The 22376-nt window shown below is 49.5% G+C and overlaps 1 protein-coding gene across 1 annotated transcript in view; it reads right to left on the bottom strand.

The window, feature by feature from the left end:
- LOC147097737 (transitional endoplasmic reticulum ATPase-like) overlaps window positions 1-21084 on the bottom strand; it is a 56166-nt gene extending 35082 nt beyond the window's left edge. Inside the window, exons 1-6 of the mRNA XM_085971784.1 lie at window positions 20868-21084; window positions 10421-10532; window positions 7701-7873; window positions 6991-7133; window positions 4162-4292; window positions 208-339 (exon numbers count right to left, since the gene is read on the bottom strand). Coding sequence (XP_085827910.1) covers window positions 208-339; window positions 4162-4292; window positions 6991-7133; window positions 7701-7873; window positions 10421-10532; window positions 20868-20887 — 711 coding nt within the window. The 5' untranslated portion in view covers window positions 20888-21084. The remainder of the gene's footprint in view (window positions 1-207; window positions 340-4161; window positions 4293-6990; window positions 7134-7700; window positions 7874-10420; window positions 10533-20867) is intronic.
- Between the last annotated feature and the right edge of the window lie 1292 nt (window positions 21085-22376).

The raw sequence follows: 22376 nt of genomic DNA, 5'->3' as shown, positions 1-22376 counted from the left end.
GTGACCTTCACACTCTGGTCATACGACCTGCCTCACAGCAGTGAGCTCAGCGCCTGTATTTCACACATCCGTGTAAGCCTTCTTCCATCCTATCTCTAACCGAGACGAATTCAGCTCCACTATTGTCACTGGGGTGACGGTCACCGTGTTAAAAATGAGAAACTCTGGGAAAAAATACTTCCGAAACTCCATGCCTGACACACCAACCTTCACTCCAATGGCTTTGAAGAGGGCCGGATGTCGAAGGGGCAGCTCCACCATCTCCTTGATCTGCGCGAGCTGCTTGCGACACCCTCCAATGTCGTCGTACCCAACGTCATTCAGGTTCTCCTCCTCATCCTGTCAGAAGAGCAACAGGGTCACCACCCCACCATAAAATCAAGACAGACTTGCATTTCTATAGCACCTTTCAGCACCTCAGGGGGACCCAAAGCGCTTTACAGCCAATGAAGTAATGTTTGAAGTGTAGTCACTCTTGTAATGTAGGAAATGCGGCAGCCAATTTGCACACAGCAAGTTCCCACAAACAGCAATGTGATAATGACCAGATAATCTGCTTTAGTTGATTGAGGGATAAATATTGGCCCAGGACACCGGGGAGAACTCCCCCGCTCCTCTTACCTAGAGCAGACGGGGCCTCCGTTTATCGTCTCATCCAAAAGGCAGCATCTCCAACAGAGTGGCACTCACTCAGTACTGCCCCTCCGACAGTGCGACGCTCCCTCAGTACTGCCCCTCCGACTGTACGGCGCTCCCTCAGTACTGCCCCTCCGACAGTGCAGCGCTCCCTCAGTACTGCCCCTCCGACAGTGCGACGCTCCCTCAGTACTGCCCCTCCGACAGTGCGGCGCTCCATCAGTACTGCCCCTCCGACTGTACGGCGCCCCCTCAGTACTGCCCCTCCGACAGTGTGGCGCTCCCTCAGTACTGCCCCTCTGACAGTGCGGCGCTCCCTCAGTACTGCCCCTCCAACAGTGCGGCGCTCCCTCAGTACTGCCCCTCCGACTGTACGGCGCTCCCTCAGTACTGCCCCTCCGACAGTGTGGCGCTCCCTCAGTACTGCCCCTCCGACTGTACGGCGCTCCCTCAGTACTGCTCCTCCGACAGTGTGGCGCTCCCTCAGTACTGCCCCTCCGACGGTGCGGCGCTCCCTCAGTACTGCCCCTCTGACAGTGCAGCGCTCCCTCAGTACTGCCCCTCCGACAGTGCAGCGCTCTCTCAGTACTGCCCCTCCGACAGTGTGGTGCTCCCTCAGTATTGCCCCTCCGACTGTGCGGCGCTCCCTCAGTACTGCCCCTCTGACAGTGCGGCACTCCCTCAGCACTGCCCCTCCGACAGTGCGGCGCTCCCTCAGTACTGCCCCTCCGACAGTGCGGCGCTCCCTCAGTACTGTCCCTCCGACAGTGCAGCCCTCCCTCAGTACTACCCCTCCGACAGTGCGGCACTCCCTCAGTACTGCCCCTCCGACAGTGCGGCGCTCCCTCAGTACTGCCGCTCCGACAGTGCTGCCCTCCCTCAGTACTGCCCCTCTGACAGTGCGGCGCTCCCTCAGCGCTGCCCCTCCGACAGTGCGGCGCTCCCTCAGCACTGCCCCTCCGACAGTGCGGCACTCCCTCAGTACTGCCCCTCCGACAGTGCAACGCTCTCTCAGTACTGCCCCTCTGACAGTGTGGTGCTCCCTCAGTATTGCCCCTCCGACTGTGCGGCGCTCCCTCAGTACTGCCCCTCTGACAGTGCGGCGCTCCTTCAGCACTGCCCCTCCGACAGTGCGGCGCTCCCTCAATACTGTCCCTCCGACGGTGCAGCCCTCCCTCAGTACTACCCCTCCGACAGTGTGGCACTCCCTCAGTACTGCCCCTCCGACAGTGCGGCGCTCCCTCAGTACTGCCCCTCCGACAGTGCTGCCCTCCCTCAGTACTGCCCCTCCGACAGTGCGGCGCTCCCTCAGTACTGCCCCTCTGACAGTGCGGCGCTCCCTCAGTACTGCACCTCCGACAGTGCTGCCCTCCCTCAGTACTGCCCCTCCGACAGTGCGGCGCTCCCTCAGTACTGCCCCTCTGACAGTGTGGCGCTCCCTCAGTACTGTCCCTCCGACAGTGCGGCGCTCCCTCAGTACTGCCCCTCCGACAGTGCGGCGCTCCCTCAGTACTGCCCCTCCGACAGTGCCTTGAGGCAAACAGTGTGCATAGGATGGTAACTCCCCTACTCCACATACAGACAACTCCCGATTGCGGTGGGTCTCTGTGTGGGGAGGGTGAGGGGTGAACAATGTGGAAGCAAAGGAATGCTGGGTGACCCATGCTGCTCTGGTGAAATTATTGCAGTGGTTTTGTCTTCATTTTGAACTTTCTTGCCTATTTTATCAATACTACTATGGTCAGTGCTCTGAACTTTCCTCTAAACAACAAACACGCCATCCCATGAACTCTTTACGTAGAATTACACAGAATGTACATCACAGAGACAAGCCATTGGGCCCCACTGGTCCGTGCCGGTGTTTATGCTCCACACCAGCCTCCTCCCTCCCCTCTTCATCTCACTCCATCAGTCTATCCTTCGATTCCTTTCTCCCGCATGTGTTTATCCAGCTTCCCCTTAAATGTATCTCTGCTATTCGCCTCAACCACTCCCTGTGGCAGCGAGTTCCACATTCTCACCATTCTCTGGGTAAGGGAGTTTCTTCTGAATTCCCTATTGGATTTATTGGTGACTATCTTATATTGATTCTGGTGAATCTGCGCTGCACCCCCTCCAAGGCCACTATATCTTTCTGGAGGTGTGGTGCCCAGAACTGAGCACAGTGGTCTTAAATGGGGTCTGACCAGAGCTTTAAACCGCTGTAACATAACTGCCACCCCTTTCTATTCCAGACCCTTTGAGATAAAGGACAGCCTTCCAATCCATACATAATATAGCAACATTTGCGATGATCATAGAAACATAGAAAATAGGAGCAGGAGTCGGCCATTCGGCCCCTCGAGCCTGTTCCGCCATTCAATGAGATCATGGCTGATCATCCAAATTCAGTACCCTGTCCCTGCCTTCTCCCCATATCCCTTGATCCCTTTAGCCTTAAGAAATATATCTAACTCTTTCTTGAATATATTTAATGAATTGGCCTCCACCGCCTTCTGTGGCAGAGAATTCCACAGGTTCACCACTCTCTGGGTGAAGAAATTCCTCCTCATCTCTGTCCTAAATGGCTTACCCCTTATCCTTAGACTGTGACCCCTGGTTCTGGACTCCCCCGGCCATCAGGAACATCCTTCCTGCATCTAGTCTGTCTAGTCCTGTTAGAATTTTATAAGTTTCAATGAGATCCCCTCTCATTCTTCTAAACTCCAGCGAGTATAAGCCCAATCGACCCAATCTCTCCTCATACGTCATTCCTGCCATCCCAGGTATCAGCCTGGTGAATCTGCGCTGCACTCCTTCCATGGCAAGAACATCCTTCCTCAGATAAGGCGACCAAAACTGCACACAATACTCAAGGTGCGGTCTCACCAAGGCCCTGTACAACTGCAGCAAGACATCCTTGTTCCTGTACTCGAACCCTCTTGCTACGAAGGCCAACATACCATTTGCCTTCTTAACTGCCTGCTGCACCTGCATGCTTGCCTTCAGTGACTGGTGCACAAGGACACCCAGGTCTCGTTGCACTTTCCCTTCTCCCAATCTATTGCCATTCAAATAATAATCTGCCTTCCTGTTTTTGCCACCAAAGTGGATAACCTCACATTTATCCACATTATAGTGCATTTGCCATGTTTCTGCCCAATCACCCAACCTGTCCAAATCGTACTGGAGTTTCACGACATCCTCCTCACAGCTTACCCTCCCACCCAGCTTTGTGTTGTCTGCAAATTTGGAGATACTACATCCAATTCCCTCGTCCAGATCATTAATATATATTGCGAACAACTTCCTCCCTCATCAGCCCCCCAGAACAATTGAGAAAGGAGCATGATTGGGTTCCAGATTGGATCTAGTTGAAGCTACTTCTCCCCAGCCTCGTCCCGCCAAGGCTGCCTCCTCAGAGCTGTATCTGCAGGCTTTGTTGGGCTTCCATTAAATCTAGGCTGTCGGAGTCGGACATGTTGACCTGGGGGGGGTGGGGGGGGAGCGAAGTGTGACTGTAAATCCAGGGGTGGGTGCCCTTACCTCTCGTTTGATTGGCTCTCCCTCGCAGTGAAGGATTGTATCGGGAGCCACGATGCAATGGGGCACTGGGTCAGTTTCCACCACCTTGAATTCCACGGCTCGCATCCCACCTCGGATTAGGAAGATGTCTCCTGCAAAAGACACACCGGCGTTACACTGCACCACCTCCCCATTCTCCTCCTCCCGACACAGGGTGGCAGCCGTACATAGCAACAGAGGAACAGGAGAAGGCCATTTAGCCCCTCGAGCCTGTTCTACAGGCCAGGAAGGTTCAAGGTTCAATCGTGGGTTAGGCAGGAGAATATCAGAACATAAGAAATAGGAGCAGGAGTAGGCCATACTCCGCCATTCAATAAGATCATGGCTGATCATCGACCTCAACTCCACTTTCTCGTTCGATCTCCATATCCCTTGATTCCCCTAGAGTCCAAAAATCTAATCGATCTCAGCCTTGAATATACTCAACGACTCAGCATTCACAGCCCTCTGGGGTAGAGAATTCCAAAAATTCACAACCCTCTGAGTGAAGAAATTTCTCCTCATCTCAGTCCTAAATGGCCGACCCCTTATCCTGAGACTGTGACAGCCTCTCAGCATCTATAATTACAAGGGTCTTTGACCTGAAATGTTGACTTTGTTTCTCTCTCCACGGATGTTGCCTGGCCTGCTGAATTTTTCCAGCGTTTTCTGTTATTATTTCGGATTTCCAGCATCCGCAGTATTTTGCTATCGTCTCTATAATTACAATCCTGGGCTAGGATTCCTGCTCCGGATTACTACACAGTGACACTCCCACCTCCACCACTGGAAATGGAGAAGTGGGCGTTGGGCAAAAGACAGGATCAGGCTTGGGAGTGATGACTTTGGCAGTCGAATAGCCCGCTGATACTCACTGCCAAGGCTCACACGTCGAAGAGTCCTTGGATACAACAGCTCGTGGAGGAACCTCCCCGAAAGACCCTTTGAAAAACTTTTGACATCACTGTTGCCAGTACAGGAGACAGTGCATGTGCTGCAGCAAGATCGTTCTGCAGTGAATCTCTCCAGTAAGTCTGATGCCATCTCAATCCAGGATTCGCTGAATGCTTATACAGTACCCTGTATTATACAGTACTTCATACATGTTATACAGGACCTTAAACGTATGGTACAGTGCTTGTTAGGCATTATATGCTGACTTAGAACATAGAAACATAGAGAAATAGGAGCAGGAGTCGGCCATTCAGCCCTTCGAGCCTGCTCCGCCATTCAATGCGATCATGGCTGATCCTCTATCTCAATACCATATTCCCGCTCTCTCCCCATACCCCTTGATGCCTTTTGTGTCTAGAAATCTATCTCCTTCTTAAATATATTCACTGACTTGGCCTCCACAGCCTTCTGTGGTAGAGAATTCCACAGGTTCACCACCCTCTGAGTGAAGAAATTCCTCCTCATCTCAGTCCTAAATGTCCCACCCCGTATCCTGAGACTGTGGCCCCTCGTTCTAGACCCTTCCCCCAGCCAGGGGAAACATCCTCCCTGCATCCAGTCTGTCTAGACCTGTCAGAATTTTATATGTTTCAATGAGATCCCCTCTCATTCTTCTAAACTCTAGTGAATACAGGCCTAGTCGACCCAATCTCTCCTCGTACGACAGTCCTGCCATCCCAGGAACCAGTCTGGTGAACCTTCGCTGCACTCCCTCTATGGCAAGTATATCCTTTCTTAGGTAAGGAGACTTGTATGTGTTATGCACTAGCTGGTACCTGTTATACAGGATGCGTTATTTTTTTATTATTCACTGGATGTGCGGGTCAACACTAATTGCCCTTGTGAAGGTGGTGGTGAGCCGCCTTCTTGAACTGCTGCAGTTTTTCCTAGCAGTTTGATACTGAGTGTCTCGCTGGGCCATTTCAGAGGACAGTTAAGAGTCAACCACATTGCTGTGGGTCTGGAGTCACATATCGGCCAGACCGGGTAAGGGCAGCAGATTTCCTTCCCTAAAGGACATTAGTGAACCAGATGGGTTTTTACAACAATCATAGTCACCACTACTGATATTAGCTTCTTATTTAATTAATTTAATTAACTGAATTTAAACTCCCCAGCTGCCGTGGCGGGATTTGAACTCATATCTCTGGATTATTAGTCCAGGACCTCTGGATCACTAGTCCCGTAACATAACCACTGTGTATCTGGAATGTATTATGCGGTACCTGCTATGTTTTAAACAGTAATACAAAAACAAAATACTGCGGATGCTGGAAATCTGAAATAAAAACAGAAAATGCTGGAAATACTCAGCAGGTCAGGCAGCATCTGTGGAGAGAGAAGCCGAGTTAACGTTTCAGGTCCATTACATCGTTTAGACACTTTTCAACCTTTGGACTCAACATTGAGTTCAACAATTTCAGATCATAACCACTGCTCCCATTTTTTTTGGGACAGCAGTTATTGGTAATGATTCTGCTGTTGTCATTTACACCTCCTCTAGACCCATCTTTTGTTTCTTAACTTGTCCCATTACCATCTCCTTTTGCCTCACACCATCATCCCTTTTGTCATTTAATCTCTCCTGCCTTCCACCCTATCACACATCCCTAACTTTTTCCAGTTCTGACGAAAGGTCTTCGACCTGAAACGTTAACTTTGTTTCTCTCTCCACGGATGCTGCCTGACCTGCTGAGTGTTTCCCGCATCTTCTGTTTTTATTTCATTCTTATACAGTGCCTGGTATGGTTTATACGGTAAGTGGGATGTTGCAATACTGTGAATTGTATATACAGCTGTGCCACCCATGGACCTCCTGGGAACTCGTAAACCTGCTGAATACGGGTTCGGTCATACCTTTGTGCACAGGTCGATAGGCTTCCAGGAAGTAGGGCTTTAGATAGACTTCAAACAGGTTCCCCGTTAGTCCTTCGATGGTATCGTCAATGGGTAATACGTGAATTCGCTTTCCATATTTTACATCCGGACAGGCCTGAATACTGGAGGGCAGAAAATGCTACAATTAGCGCCCGATGGCACAGAGCGTTAATCCCCAACTACCTGAAGTAGCCCAGCGCTCCAGGGCATTGGGGGGGAAACTGCTTCTCCCCCAGCCTCCTACCATCCACCCTCCGTAAACCTGAGCTCATCTAAAACTCCCACCATGTCCCGTCACCCATCACCCACTGTGATCGCTGTGGGCTCCCAGTCTGGCAATGCCACCAGTTAAAAATTCTCATCCTTGTTTTCAAATCCCTCCGTGGCCCTCGCCCCCTCCCTATCTCTGTCACCTCCTCCAGCCCTGCAACCCTCCGAGATCTCTGCGCTCCTCCAATTCTGCCCTCTTGAGCATCCCCGATTTTTATCGCTCCACCATTGGCGGCCGTGCCTTCAGCTGCCTGGGCCCCGAGCTCTGGAATTCCCTCCCTAAAACCTCTCTGCCTCTCTCTCCTCCTTTAAGACGCTCCTTAAAACCGGCCTCTTTGACCGAGCCTGTCCCTAATGTCTCCTTAGGGTGGTTCGGTGCTACATTTTGCACTATAAACGGCAGTCGGTGTTGTTGTTACCTGACGATGTCGCCCAGCCGAACCCGCAGGTTGTTCCGGGTCACCCTGCTAATGCGGATTCGCTCCTCCGCGCAGGTCTCATCCGACAGGACGATGCAAACCGTCTCTCTCCGCTTCTTGCCTTTCAGCAACACGGTGTCCCCTCGGAAAAGCTGCAGTTCGTCCATTTTCACCTGCAATAAACACCGAGTCCCGAGTGATCACGGGAAGAATCCCCTCAGCGGGCGGCGTGTCTGGAAGAACTGGCCAAACCCAAAACCGATTCACTTACAAAATAAAAAGGTGGTCATGTGCATTGAAAAAAACGGAATAACAGGAGGGGGTTACCAACTCACCAGGATTGTCCAGGAGTTGAAGGTTAATCTCCGGGACACTGCGGCGAGCAAACACCCGGGAGTAAAATCACAGGGGCGTTAGATAATTGTTTATTTTCTTTTGTTTGTTAATTATAAAAAATATTGGAGATTGCAGGGGAGGGGGATTAAAAGGCTGTTTGACTGAGAGTCAAGAATCAGCCAATCGGGGAATGACGAGTCTGTTCGCTTTCCGATTGAAAGAAAAAAGACTTGCATTTCTATAGCGCCTTTCACGACCACCGGACATCCCAAAGCGCTTTACAGCCAATGAAGTACTTTTTGAAGTGTAGTCACTGTTGTAATGTGGGAAACACGGCAGCCAATTTGCGCACAGCAAGCTCCCACAAACAGCAATGTGATAATGACCCAGATTATCTGTTTTAGTGATGTAGATTGAGGGATAAATATTGGCCCCAGGACACCGGGGAGAACTCCCCTGCTCTTCTTCAAAATAGTGGCCATGGGATCTTTTACGTCCACCTGAGAAAGCAGACGGGGCCTCGGTTTAACGTCTCATCCAAAAGGCGGCACCTCCGACAGTGCAGTGCGCCCTCAGTACTGTCCCTCCGACAGTGCAGCGCTCCCTCAGTACTGCCCCTCCGACAGTGCAGTGCGCCCTCAGTACTGCCCCTCCGACAGTGCAGTGCGCCCTCAGTACTGCCCCTCCGACAGTGCAGTGTGCCCTCAGTACTGCCCCTGCGACAGTGCAGCACTCCCTCAGTACTGACCCTCCGACAGTGCAGCACTCCCTCAGTACTGCCCCTCCGACAGTGCGGCGCTCCCTCAGTACTGCCCCTCCGACAGTGCGGTGCTCCCTCAGTACTGCCCCTCCGACAGTGCGGTGCTCCCTCAGTACTGCCCCTCCGACAGTGCGGCGCTCCCTCAGTACTGCCCCTCCGACAGTGCGGTGCTCCCTCAGTACTGCCCCTCCGACAGTGCGGTGCTCCCTCAGTACTGCCCCTCCGACAGTGCGGTGCTCCTTCAGTACTGCCCCTCCGACAGTGCGGTGCTCCCTCAGTACTGCCCCTCCGACAGTGCGGTGCTCCCTCAGTACTGCCCCTCCGACAGTGCGGCGCTCCCTCAGTACTACACTGGGAGTGTCGCCTAGATTTTTGTGCTCAAGTCGCTGGAGTGGGAACTTGAACCCACAACCTTCTGACCCAGAGGCGAGTGTGCTACCCACTGAGCCACAGCTGACACCGATTGGCCGCAGGATGGCGGGGCGCCGCGAAGAGGGACGTGTCGGGCGACCAATGGCGGGAGCGTGGCGGGGTGGGGGGGAGGGGCGTTTGGAGGCAGGAATACGGCCGACCAGAGTTGGCGACCCTAAACAGCAGAGGTCACTGCGAGTCAAGGTGAGCGTGAGGCACCAAGGAAAAGATGTAGTCACATGGGCAAACAAAATGGTGGAAAAATTGAGGCCTACCTTAGAATTGATTCAATCGTCAAAGCGCTTCTCAAAGTGATAAACGATTAAGCTGCGGGGATTGAAAGGGGTTCGGGAGGGCAAGGAGCTCTGGTGATGGGACTTAACAATTTAAACTGCCCTCTCCGTAGCATCCAAAGTGTTGGTGGTTTGCAATTCTGCTACTTCATTTTACTCGATGCTTGACGGATGGGTATGAAGGAATCACCAATAAATCATCCAAAACTCGGCTGCCCGTGTCCTAACTCGCACCAACTCGCGTTCGTCCATCACCCCTGTGCTCGCTGACCTACATTGGCTCCCGGTTAAGCAGCGCCTCGATTTTAAAATTCTAATCCTTGTTTTCAAATCCCTCCAGGACCTCGTCCCCTCCCTATCTCTGTAATTTCCTCCAGGCCCTACAACCACCCCCCCCAACCCCCCACCCCGAGATCTCTGCGCTCCTCCAATTCTTGCCTCTTGCACCTCCCTGATTATAATCGCTCCACCATTGGCTGCCGTGCCTTCAGCTACCTAGACCCTAAGCTCTGGAATTCCCTCCCTAAACCTCTCCGCCTCTCTCTCCTCCTTTAAGACGCTCCTTAAAACCGACCTCTTTGACCGAGCTTTTGGTCACCTGTCCCAATGTCTCCTTATGTGGCTCAGTGTCAAATTTTGTCTTGATAATCGCTCCTGTGAAGCGCCTTGGGAGGTTTTACTATGCTAAAGGCGCTATGTAAATGCAAAAGTTGTTGGTTACCTCTGAGGCTGATCTAGATGCTGTGCTTCTCTGGTATTTTCTGGATTTTCAGTATTCGTCTCCGTTGAACTCTCAACCTGTTTAAGTATCTCAGCGGCCCGCTGCTTTACAAAAGTAAAGAAGCCCCGTGTACTAAAACCAGCTGCTACAACAGACGCACTGAGGCCGGGCGGTAAGGGTGCGAGATGTTTCTACGTACCTGGGACAGCGACACAATGCTGTTGTCGTCATTAATGGCCTCATCCACAATGAGCCGGTTTGGCCGATGCTTCTGCTGAAGGATAGCGGTCGAGATATCCTCTGACTTTGCGCTGCGGAAATCAGGGCGAGAAAGCGGTTAGCCAGGTGCGACTAGGCTTTACTGGCAACTAGTCCTTACGTGTTGCCCTCAACAAAGAGATGTGTGAAGTGATACAGAGGAGAGCAACCTGAATGATTGAGGGGATGGAGGGATTGGACTACGAGTGGGACTAATTGGAGAGTGCTTTCAAAGAGCCAGCCTAGGCACGATGGGCTGAATGGCCTCCTTCTGTGCTGTGTCATTCTATGATCTATGGGGCGTGATTGTGTAAATTGAGCATGTTCTCACTGGACAAAGAGAAGGCTGAGAGGTGATGTGATTGCTGTTTTTTAGGATTCTAAAGAGACTGGATAATGTCGACCATGGTAAGCTGTTTCACCTTGGCCGGAACAGAAGAACCAGAGGACACGGCCTGCGCTCGAAGGGGGGTAAATTCAACACTGAATAATATTTCAGTGAGCGAGTGGCCAATCCGTGGAACAGGCTCACCAGGGAGACGGCGGAAGCAGTTTGTATTGATTCATTCAAATGCAAATTAGAGAGATTTCTTTCAGAAAATAACACTTTGCGCTCCAGTATCTGAGTAATGGAGACGTGAGGTGTGGGGAGTGCAGCGAGCTCAGGAGGAACGGGTGACTTTGGGCCTCTGGTTCCCAAAGCTCTCCATCACTGGGGGTTTTCCTCACCTTGTCTCTGGGTCTGTTGTAGACTCATTGATCGAGATTGATCGCTGTGATTGGTCAATAACTCTATTATCGTCGGATCAGGCGACTAACGGGATGGTAGAAGCTGAACCAGACGGACCTTGGCCTTTTCTCATCTAGCGATTGTTATGTTCCTGTGTATAGCACGTGCCATTAAAAGGGCTCTTCTGAACTGTCAGCAATCCCAAAGAGCACACAGGGGAGTGTTTATGATGACTGGCGGCGGGGCCAATGAGGGTGATCACCACACGATTCCATTACAGTGCGACTCACTCACTCGTCACACAAATTGGGACCAAATGCAAAAGTCTACCTCATTCAGGTTTTAAATGTAGGAAGTCACACAACACCAGGTTATAGTCCAACAGCTTTATTTGAAATCACAAGCTTTCGGAGCGCTGCTCCTTTGTCAGAAGACTTCACCTGACGAAGGAGCAACGCTCCGAAAGCTTGTGATTTCAAATCAAATCAAATCAAATCAACTTTTATTGTCATTGTTAGTGCACAAGTGCAGTACAACGAAATGTAGGCTTGCGGCTCCCAAGAGTGTACATTTGGATTAAGACATTTAAACATTCAACATACATTTGGCTTGTAGTATATTAACATAACATAACCCTAATAAAGTGCATTGGCAGATGTGCAGGCTTTAGAGTTTATTTGTGGAGTTCAGTAGGATGACAGCCCTGGGAAAGAAGCTGTTCCTAAATCTAGTCGTAAGGGTGCGAATGCATCTGTAGCGTCTCCCAGATGGCAGGAGGGCGAACAGACTGTGGCTGGGGTGGGTAGGGTCTTTGATGATGATAAAGCTGTTGGACTATAACCTGGTGTTGTGTGACTTCCTACATTTGTCCACCCCAGTCCAACACCGGCATCTCCACATCAGGTTTTGAATGGGCAGCACAGTCTCTGAATTCAATCGTAGGATGGGCTCCATTGTTCTGAGACGAATACAAATGGTTCCCAGTTGTTTGCCCATTCTGGTATCCAAGCAGCTGACGGATTGTCCCCCTCCCCCTCCACCCAATAGTGCACAGCTGCACAATGAGTTGCTCGGTGAGTGATGTGCACAACCTCAGTACCTGAACCTGATTTAAGCTTTCCTAAATAACGCGTTCCAAACCGTCGGGAGTGGATTCCATTGGCCAGAGGATGGCTACTGCTGCATCCCAGTGGCCAGTGGATTTAATAGGCCACAAAAATGAGGGTGAGTTACAGAGACAACATCTCCTGTGTCTCTGTTCCACTGTTACTGCTACGGCCATTGCTCCATAGATGTCCTAAATGCATTCCCTCCTCATCTTCACTGTGTTGTAAGCATCAATCACTGCACTGCCGCCAACGCCAATCTTTCCCAGCGCTTTAAAGCTGTTGAAACTTCTTTATTACAATTATTATTGTAATCTTTATTATTGAGGAGAAATTTCTTCACTCAGAGGGTGGTGAATCTTTGGAATTCTCTGCCCCAGAGGGCTGCGGAGTCTCTGTCGTTGAGTATATTCAAGGCTGAGATCGATAGATTTTTGGACCCTAGGGGAATCAAGGGGTATGGGGATCGGGCGGGAAAGTGGAGTTGAGGCCAAAGAGCAGCCATGATCTCATTGAATGGCGGAGCAGGCTCGAGGGGCTGTGAGGCCGACTCCTGCTCCGAATTCTTATGTTCTTACAATACCAGATGATCCCAGAACTGAGAGTTTATGACTATCAGGAAAGACTGAACAGGCTGGGACTCTTTTCTCTAGAAAAGAACATAGGAACATAAGAAATAGGAGCAGGAGTCGGCCATTCGGCCCCTCGAGCCTGCTCCGCCATTCAATAAGATCATGGCTGACCTTCTACCTCATCTCCACTTTCCTGCATTATCCCCGTATCCCTTGATTCCCTTAATATTCAAAAATCTATCGATCTCTGTCTTGAATATACTCAATGACTGAGCCTCCACAGCCCTCTGGGGCAGAGAATTCCAAAGATTCACCACCCTCTGAGTGAAGAAATTCCTCCTCATCTCAGTCCTGAATGGCCGACCCTTTATCCTGAGGCTGTGGCCCCTGGTTCTAGACTCCCCAGCCAGGGGGAAACATCCTCCCTGTCAAGCCCTGAAAGAATTTTGTATGTTTCAATGAGATCACCTCTCATTCTTCTAAACTCTAGAGAGTATAGGCCTGGTCTGCGGCTGAGGGGTGGCCTCAGAGAGTCATAGAGTCATAGAGTCATAGAGTTTTACAGCACAGAAAGAGGCCCTTCGGCCCATCGTGTCTGCGCCGCCCATCCATCCCTGTCCAGTCTAATCCCATTTTCCAGCACTTGGTCCATAGCCTTGTATGCAATGGCATTTCAAGTGCTCATCCAAATGCTTCTTGAATGTTGTGAGAGTTCCTGCCTCCACCACCCTTTCAGGCATTGAGTTCCACATTCCAACCACCCTCTGGGTGAAAAAGTTCCTCCTCAAATCCCCTCTAAATCTCCTGCCCCTTACCCTGAATCTATGCCCCCTTGTTATTGACCCCCCCACTAAGGGGAAAAGTTCCTCTTTATCTACCCTATCTATGCCCCTCATTATTTTGTACACCTCAATCAGGTCCCCCCTCAGCCTTCTCTGCTCCAAGGAAAACAACTCCAGCCTGTCCAGCCTCTCTTCATAGCTGAGGCGCTCCATCCCAGGTAACATCCTGGTGAATCTTCTCTGCACCCTCTCCAAAGCAATCACATCCTTCCTATAGTGAGGCGACCAGAACTGCACACAGTACTCCAGCTGTGGCCTCACCAGCGTTTTGTACAGCTCCATCATAACCTCCCTGCTCTTATATTCTATGCCTCGGCTAATGAAGGCAAGTATCCCATATGCCTTTTTAACCACCTTATCTACCTGCTCCGCTGCCTTCAGGGATCTATGTATATGTACACCAAGGTCCCTCTGACCCTCTGTACTTCCTAGGGTCCTACCACTCATTGTGTATTCCCTTGCCTTATTTGTCCGTCCAAAATGCATCACCTCGCACTTTTCAGGGTTAAATTCCATTTGCCACTTTTCCGCCCATCTGACCAACCCGTTTATATCGTCCTGTAGCTGGAGGCTTTCCTCCTCGCAATTTACCACCCCACCAATTTTCGTGTCATCTGCGAACTTACTGATCATACCTTTTACATTTTCATCCAAATCATTTATATAGATCACAAACAATAAGGGACCCAGCACCGATCCCTGAGGTACCCCACTGGACACAGGCTTCCAGTCACAAAAGCAACCTTCGACCATCACCCTCTGCCTCCTGCCACTCAGCCAGTTTAGGATCCAACGCGCCAAGGCACCCTGGATCCCATGGGCTCTTACCTTCTTGACCAGTCTCCTATGCGGGACTTTGTCAAAAGCTTTACTGAAGTCCATGTAAACCACATCCACAGCATTTCCCTCATCCACCCCACTAGTCACCCCCTCGAAAAATTCGATCAGATTTGTTAGACATGATTTACCCTTGACAAAGCCATGCTGACTATCCCCGATTAATCCTTGCCTCTCCAAGTGGAGATTAATTTTGTCCCTCAGAATTTTTTCCAATAATTTCTCCACCACAGATGTTAGACTCACTGGCCTGTAATTCCCTGGTTTATCCCTGCTACCCTTCTTGAATAATGGTACTATGTTAGCTGTTCTCCAGTCCTCTGGTACATCCCCTGTGGCCAGAGAGGTTCTGAAAATTAGTGTCAGAGCCCCTGCAATCTCCTCCCTTGCCTCCCACAGCAGCCTGGGATACATCTCGTCCGGGCCTGGGGATTTATCCACTTTTTGGCCCGCTAAAACCGCTAGCACCTCCTCCCTCTCGATGCTAATATGTTCAAGTATGTCACAGTCCCCTTGCCCGATTTCTATGTCTGCATCGTCTTTCTCCATAGTGAACACAGATGCAAAAAATTCATTTAAAACCCCGCCTACATCCTCTGGCTCTACACACAGATTGCCACTTTGGTCCCTAATGGGCCCTACCCTTTCCCTGGTTATCCTCTTGCCCTTAATATACTTATAAAACATCTTAGGATTTTCCTTTATTTTGCTCGCCAGTGTTATTTCATGGCCCCTCCTCGCCCTCCTAATTTCTTTTTTAAGTATGCCCCTGCACTTTTTATACTCCTCTAGGGCTTCTTCTGTCTTTAGTCTTTTGTAACTGCCAAAAGCCCCCCTTTTATTTCTAATGCATTTTTGTATATCCCTTGTCATCCAAGGTTCCCTTTGCTTGTTGGTCCCACCCTTGACCTTTACAGGAACATGTTGGCGTTGTACTCTCTCTATTTCCCTTCTGAAAGTCTCCCACTGTTTTGATGTGGATTTTCCTATAAGCAGCTGCTCCCAGTCCACTTTGGCCAGATCCTGCCTTATCATATTAAAATCGGCCTTCCCCCAATTTAGAACCCTTATTTCCGGGCCGTCTTTGTCTTTTTCCATGACCACCTTAAATCTCACCGAATTATGGTCACTGTCGCCAAAATGCTCTCCTACTGACACTTCCACCACTTGCCCGGCTACATTCCCCAGAATTAGGTCCAGTACCGCCCCCTCTCTTGTAGGACTTTCTACATGTTGGCTCAAAAAGCTCTCCTGGATGCACTTTAAGAATTCTGCACCCTCTAAGCCTTTCACACTCTGACTGTCCCAATTTATATTGGGGAAGTTGAAATCCCCCACTATTATTACCCTATTATTTTCGCACTTCTCTGAGATTTGCCTACATATCTGTTCCTCTATCTCCCCCTGACTGTTTGGGGGCCTATAGTACACTCCCAGCAAAGTGCTTGCCCCCTTTTTGTTTTTAAGTTCTACCCATATGGCCTCATTAGAGGAACCCGCTAATATATCATCCCTCCTTACAGCAGTAATTGACTCCTTAATTAATATTGCAACACCCCCTCCCCTTTTACACCCCCCTCTGTCTCGCCTGAAGATTCTATACCCCGGAGGTATTTAAAATTATGAAGGGGATCGATAGGGTAGACATTGAGAAGATGTGTGGGGGTCCAAAACTAGGGTCCATAAATATAAGATAGTCACTAATGAATTCTATAGGAATTCAGGAGAAACTTCTTTACCCAGAGAGTGGTGAGAATGTGGAACTCGCTGCCACAGGGAGTGGTTGAGGTGAATAGTATAGATACATTTAAAGGAGAAACTAGATAAACACACGAGGGAGAAAGGAATAGAAGGATATGTTGATGGGGTGAGATGAAGAGGGGCGGGAGGAGGCTGGTGTGGAGCAGAAACACCGGCACGGACCAGATGGGCCGAATGGCCTGTTTCTGTGCTGTACATTCTCTGTAATTCTTTCCTCCCTCGGCCCTCCCTTTCTCCTGTGGGAATTTTAAAACAAAGAAAGACATTGCATTTATATAGCGCCTTTCACGACCTCAGACCATCCCAAAGCGCTTCACAGCCAATGAAGTACTTTTTTTTGAAGTGCGGTCACTGTCGTAATGTGGGAAACGCAGCAGCCAAATTTGCGCACAGTAAGATCCCACAAACCGGTACTCTGTTAATTTAGGGCTAGTGGTTGAGGAATGAACATTATCCAGTTAATCATCTTATTTCTGCCTGTGGAATTTTGCTGTATGAACATAGCTGCCAATGGTAAGAGCTGCGAGAACACGGTACACAGAGCACTTTGAGATGTTTGTGAGGGACGTGACAACGTGCTACATCAGGGTGCAAGTCTTTCTATTTATATAAATTAAGTTTGGAGATATAAAAAGGGGCGGGAGGAATTACTCACACTTTCTCCTCTAACGAATTTATTAAAAAAATTAATTTGTCCCTTCAATTTTTCTCCTTCTCCCATGAAGGTGCTGACTCATGCCAGCGTCCACTTATACAGAACCCGAGTGTCCTCGAGTAACCTCGCCACTCTTGCTGCGGGAGCTCGGACAGTGAGTGATGCCAGGCTATTGAATGGTTCCCGGCGGCAGTGCTAAACCCGGACCCTGCCCTCACCCGCTGTTCACACATACCTTCCAGCATGGGGGGGTCACCAATGGAACCTTAAGGGAGCAGGCAGCAGGTGTTTTTTTTTTTTGCTATTTATTTATTAAGGGCACTGGAGTATAAATCCGTCTTGGGTGGTATCGCAAAATGGGGGCGACAGCGAATCGGCAGCCCAGTTCGCCCTCCGCCCAATTTCCTTTTCCATGGCCAGATTTATACCGCACTATATTGTACACATTTGGCGAGACCATAACTGGGCACAGTTTTGGTCTCCTTATCTAAGGAAGGATATAGTTGCCTTGGAGGCGGTGCAACGAAGGTTCATTAGATTGATTCCTGGGATGAGAGGGCTGTCCCATGAGGAGAGATTGTGTAGATTGGGCCGATACTCTCTGGAGTTTAGAAGAATGAGAGGTGATCTCATTGAAACATACAAGATTCTGAGGGGGATTGACAGGGTAGATGCTGGGAGGTTGTTTCCCCTGGCTGGAGAGTCTAGAACTAGGGGTCACAGTCTCAGGATAAGGGGTCGGCCATTTAAGACTGAGATGAGGAGGAATTTCTTCACTCAGAGGGTTGTGAATCTTTGGAATTCTCTGCCCCAGAGGGCTGTGGAGGCTCAGTCATTGAGTACATTCAAGGCTGAGATCGATAGATTTTTGGACTCTCGGGGAATCATGGGAAATGGGGATAGGGCGGGAAAGTGGAGTTGAGGTCGAAGATCAGCCATGATCTTATTGAATGGTGGAGCAGGCTCGAGGGGCCGAATGACCGACTCCTGCTCCCAATTCTTATGTTCTTATTAGCATACTGCAGCATGTTCTCCTGTATCACTGTTCTGTCTGATCAAGTGAGGCGATGCGAATACGACCTATTAAACTGTCACTGTCCTCAAAAGACTACAATGATGGACTGCACTGTTCTTTAAAATTCCTCTCAATATACTGCATGAAGGAGCAGGTGCTTTGGATGCACTCCAAAAGTTGAGTTGGTAAATATTACAGTCTGGTACTTTACCAGGATGGCCCCAGCTTCGAGCCCTGGTCGGTGTTGAGTGAGCTGATCTGAGCCGCATGCTACCATTGTACCTCAGGAGCTTTTGACCAGAGAGGACAGCGATTAGGCATGGTTCCCAGTCCTGATCACTATCCAGCAACCCTTGAAACTGCCTTAAACATTCACTCCCTCCACCACCGGCGTACCGTGGCTGCAGTGTGGACCATCTACAAGATGCACTGCAGCAACTCGCCAAGGCTTCTTCGGCAGCACCTCCCAAACCCGTGACCTCTTCCACCTAGAAGGACAAGGGCAGCAGGCGCATGGGAACACCATCACCTCCAAGTTCCCCTCCAAGTCACACACCATCCTGACTTGGAAATATTTCGGCTGTTCCTTCATCGTCGCTGGGTTAAAATCCTGGAACTCCTTCCCTCACAGTACCGTGGGAGCACCTTCACCACACGGACTGCAGCAGTTCAAGAAGGGGGCTCACCACCACCTTCTCAATGGCAACTAAAGATGGGTAATAAATGCTGGCCTTGTGATGCCCACATCCCATGAACAAATATTTTTTAAAACGTGCATGCATGTGGATGTTAGGCAAGGGCAGATTAAGCTCAGCCCAATAGTGTGCCAACACCCAACTGTCATTGGGATTCACAGATGAAAAATGGTGAAGTGGCTGGGGTACTGGAGGACATTAGGTGATGCAGTATCCAAGAATGGGTCAGCAACCTCAGGAAAGGGGGCGCAAAATAAATGATTTAGGTTGGGGAACACTAATGGGTCCCTCACGACCTTACGAGTAGTCACAAGTACATGAATCACTCAACTTTCATCCTTATGGTTGAGGACAGACAGCATCAAATCCTTTCATAGAGTCATAACAGCACAGAAGGAGGCCATTCGGCCCATCGAGTCCGTGCCGGCTCTCTGTGGAGCAATCCAGTCAGTCCCATTCCCCCGCTCTATCCCCGTAGCCCTGCAAGTTTATTTCCCTCAAGTGCCTATCCAGTCTCCCTTTGAAAACATTGAGTGTCTCCGCTTCCACCACTTCCGTCGGCAGCGAGTTCCAGGTCCTCACCACTCGCTGCGTAAAAAAGTTTTTCCTCACGTCCCCCCTGTATCTCTTGCCCAAAACCTTAAATCTGTGTCACCTGGTCCTTGTACCATCAACTATTGGGAACAGCCTTCAGTTGTATTAAGGCCCTTCGAACACCCTCCAAAACTAAATAACTTTCTCTCCCTCGTTGAATAAATGAGGCAGAATTATACAAGTAGACACCAGGAAGGAATGATCAGGCTGGGGCTCTTTTCTCTAGAAAAGAGATGACCGAGGGGTGACCTGGTGGCGGTCTTTACAATTATGAAAGAGTTTGATAGGGCAGACGTTGCAATCTGTTATCACATGTTTTGTCACATGGTTTGGTATGAGCATGCTCAGTTTGCTCTGGCCCAGTAAAGCAAGCTCATGAACTAGCAACTCATCATGACTCTGTCCTTCATTTGTTCGCCCCACGCATATTGCAGACTGAGAAAAGATGTTTCCACTTGTGAGGGAGTCCAAAACTAGGGGCCATACATATAAGAGTCACTAATAAGTACAGGGCTATGGGGAAAGATTAGGGCAGTGGAACTAATCGGAGAGCTCTTTCAAAGCTCTGGCACAATGGGCCCAATGGCCTCCTTCTGTGCTGTATCATTCAATGATAAATCCAGGAAGGAATTACCCGGAGAGTGGCGAGAATGTGGAACTCGCTACCGCAGGGAGGGGTTGAAGCGAATAACAGAGATGCATTTAAGGGGAAGCTGGATAAACACACGAGGGAGAAAGGAATAGAAGGCCACGCCGATAGGATGAGATGAAGAGCGGGAGGAGACTGGTGCGGAGCACGGACACCGGCACAGACTGGTGGGACCGAGCGGCCTGTGTCTGTGCTGTAGACTCGATGTCCTTCTAAAGTTGGGCAATAGATAAATAAATCTGAAGGATGGTGTTACTGGTCGAGACTAGCAGGCCCAGTTGAATAAATGAGGCAGAATTGTACAAGTAGACACCAGGAAAGAATGATCAGGCCAGAATGAAGGTCAGTTGCACTCTCGCTCAGCTCATGCAGATGGTGCAGGGCAGGGCAGGGGGAACAACATAATAGAGCAAATCAGAATCTGGCCCACCTGGCCCTCATTTTGTGACAGAAATCTCAAGAGACTTTAAAAATAAAAAACATATCCGATCAAACCTAACCCCCAACCCCACCCCTCCCCCCCACACAACTCACATTACAACATGTGACTCGTGCTACCGATAAAACAGGCAGTGTACAAGAACAAACTTTATACATCGAATCGCTGACTGAAGTCAAGATTTAATAAACGCACTTTCACAGACAGTCACCCAGATGGGCGGCTGGAATCTCTGCAAATCAGAGTGGACTGTGATTTAAGCCTCCAGCTCATTTACTTCATCAACGCGGAGATCAATTAGTTCCGTTTAACAGCAAATTCCAAAACTCATTAGCACGTTAATTCTTTTTCTTTCTCTCACGACTCGCAGGCAAATATCACAAGCAATATCCATAAAAGGACATCTATTTATTCGGCACAGTTTCGGAGCCGGTGCTAATTAGAAGGTCAAAATTTCTAAAACCAAAATTAACCTGAAGCTTGGAATACGTACTCTCCTCCTGCTTTTGGCATGGTGATTCTCTGAGCGCACGCAGCGGATTTTGTAGAAAAATCGTCCTTCCCTCCCCTTTATTTCGTTTGTTGTACTGCTCTCTCTCTGTCTCTTGTCTCTCTCTCTCTCGCTGTCTGGCTGTAGTCTTGGCTGAAATGTCAGATTGCTCAATGCTTAGTCACAGCAGCCTTCTGCTCTGGATCATCTCCCAACTGCATTGAGCTTGTGTCAGCCACCCCCTTTCCCCTCCCCCTCCCTCCCTCCCTCCCTCCCTTCCCCCACCCACCATCCAGACAGAAATTTCTAGCAGAACACACAGACACACACACACACACAGTGCAAGCTAAAAGAATTGGAATCAGAACAGTGACCCAGTTCTAACTGCAAGGTTCATTTTATTAACGAGTTGGTTCGGCTTAGCAATGCAGTCCTCTTTTCGCCCTCCCCCCTCCCCTGTCTGTATTGCCCGGTGCGTATTAGAAGGGATTACATAGGCCAGCATAGTGACTGGCAGAACAACTAGTGGTGCGATTGGATGCTATTCCAAATGCAATGGACTCTGGGGAGGAATGTGAACTCGCAGGAGTGATATACAGGAACAGGCACCAAGTGGAAACGCGCCTTTAAATCAATAAACAATGGAGACAAAAAGAGGGAGAAAAAGAGAGTAGCTTTTCACATGCATGCTTCACGTCGTTTAAATATATCAAATGCTGATCAGGAGTTCACTACCCGCTGCGAGCTACTGCAAATGAAATCCATAACTTTGGCCTCTTTCCCATAAAATAGCAGAGTTGGGTGAACATTTCATTTATTCGGTTGTTAAGTACAATTTAGACCATATGTGCGGTTTACATCAGTGGTTTCGGCTGTTTTCTTATGTTCCTGAGCGGACACACTTAGCACCACCAGATGTGCACCTTGGTCTCTTTCAACATCGTGTGGAGATGCCGGTGTTGGACTGGGGTGGACAAATGTAAGAAGTCACACAACACCAGGTTATAGTCCAACAGCTTTATTTGAAATCACCTGACGAAGGAGCAGCGCTCCGAAAACTTGTGATTTCAAATAAAGCTGTTGGACTATAACCTGGTGTTGTGTGACTTCTTACATCTTTCAACATCGTACCAGTCTCCAGTCTCCGAGCTCAGGGGGAGGGAGGGAAGTAAAAAGTAATCAAAGTGTGACGTCACCAGAAAGCAGGTAGGTGATTGGTTGGTGAGTATTTCTCTCTTTATAAACTTAAACTCTGTGGTTTATAGTTACTAAGGTCTCTCTGGTGTAGCGGGACTGTTGGTAAACCATTTAACTGTAGTGTAATTAGTGGGATTGATTGATTTAATTTAAATTCAATTAATTAAAGGGTAAGTCATGGCAGGACAGCCCGGTGCTGTGGTATGCTCCTCCTGCGATATGTGGGAACTCAGCGACACTTCCTCTGTCCCTGACAACTACATGTGCAGGAAGTGTACCCAGCTGCAGCTACTGACAGACCGCATTGCGGCACTG

This window comes from Somniosus microcephalus, chromosome 31, assembly GCF_052327205.1.
Source record: "Somniosus microcephalus isolate GS21.2 chromosome 31, FLI_Smic_1.0, whole genome shotgun sequence".
In the NCBI taxonomy this organism is placed as follows: domain Eukaryota; kingdom Metazoa; phylum Chordata; class Chondrichthyes; order Squaliformes; family Somniosidae; genus Somniosus; species Somniosus microcephalus.
This window is presented reverse-complemented; position numbering and strand designations above follow the sequence as displayed.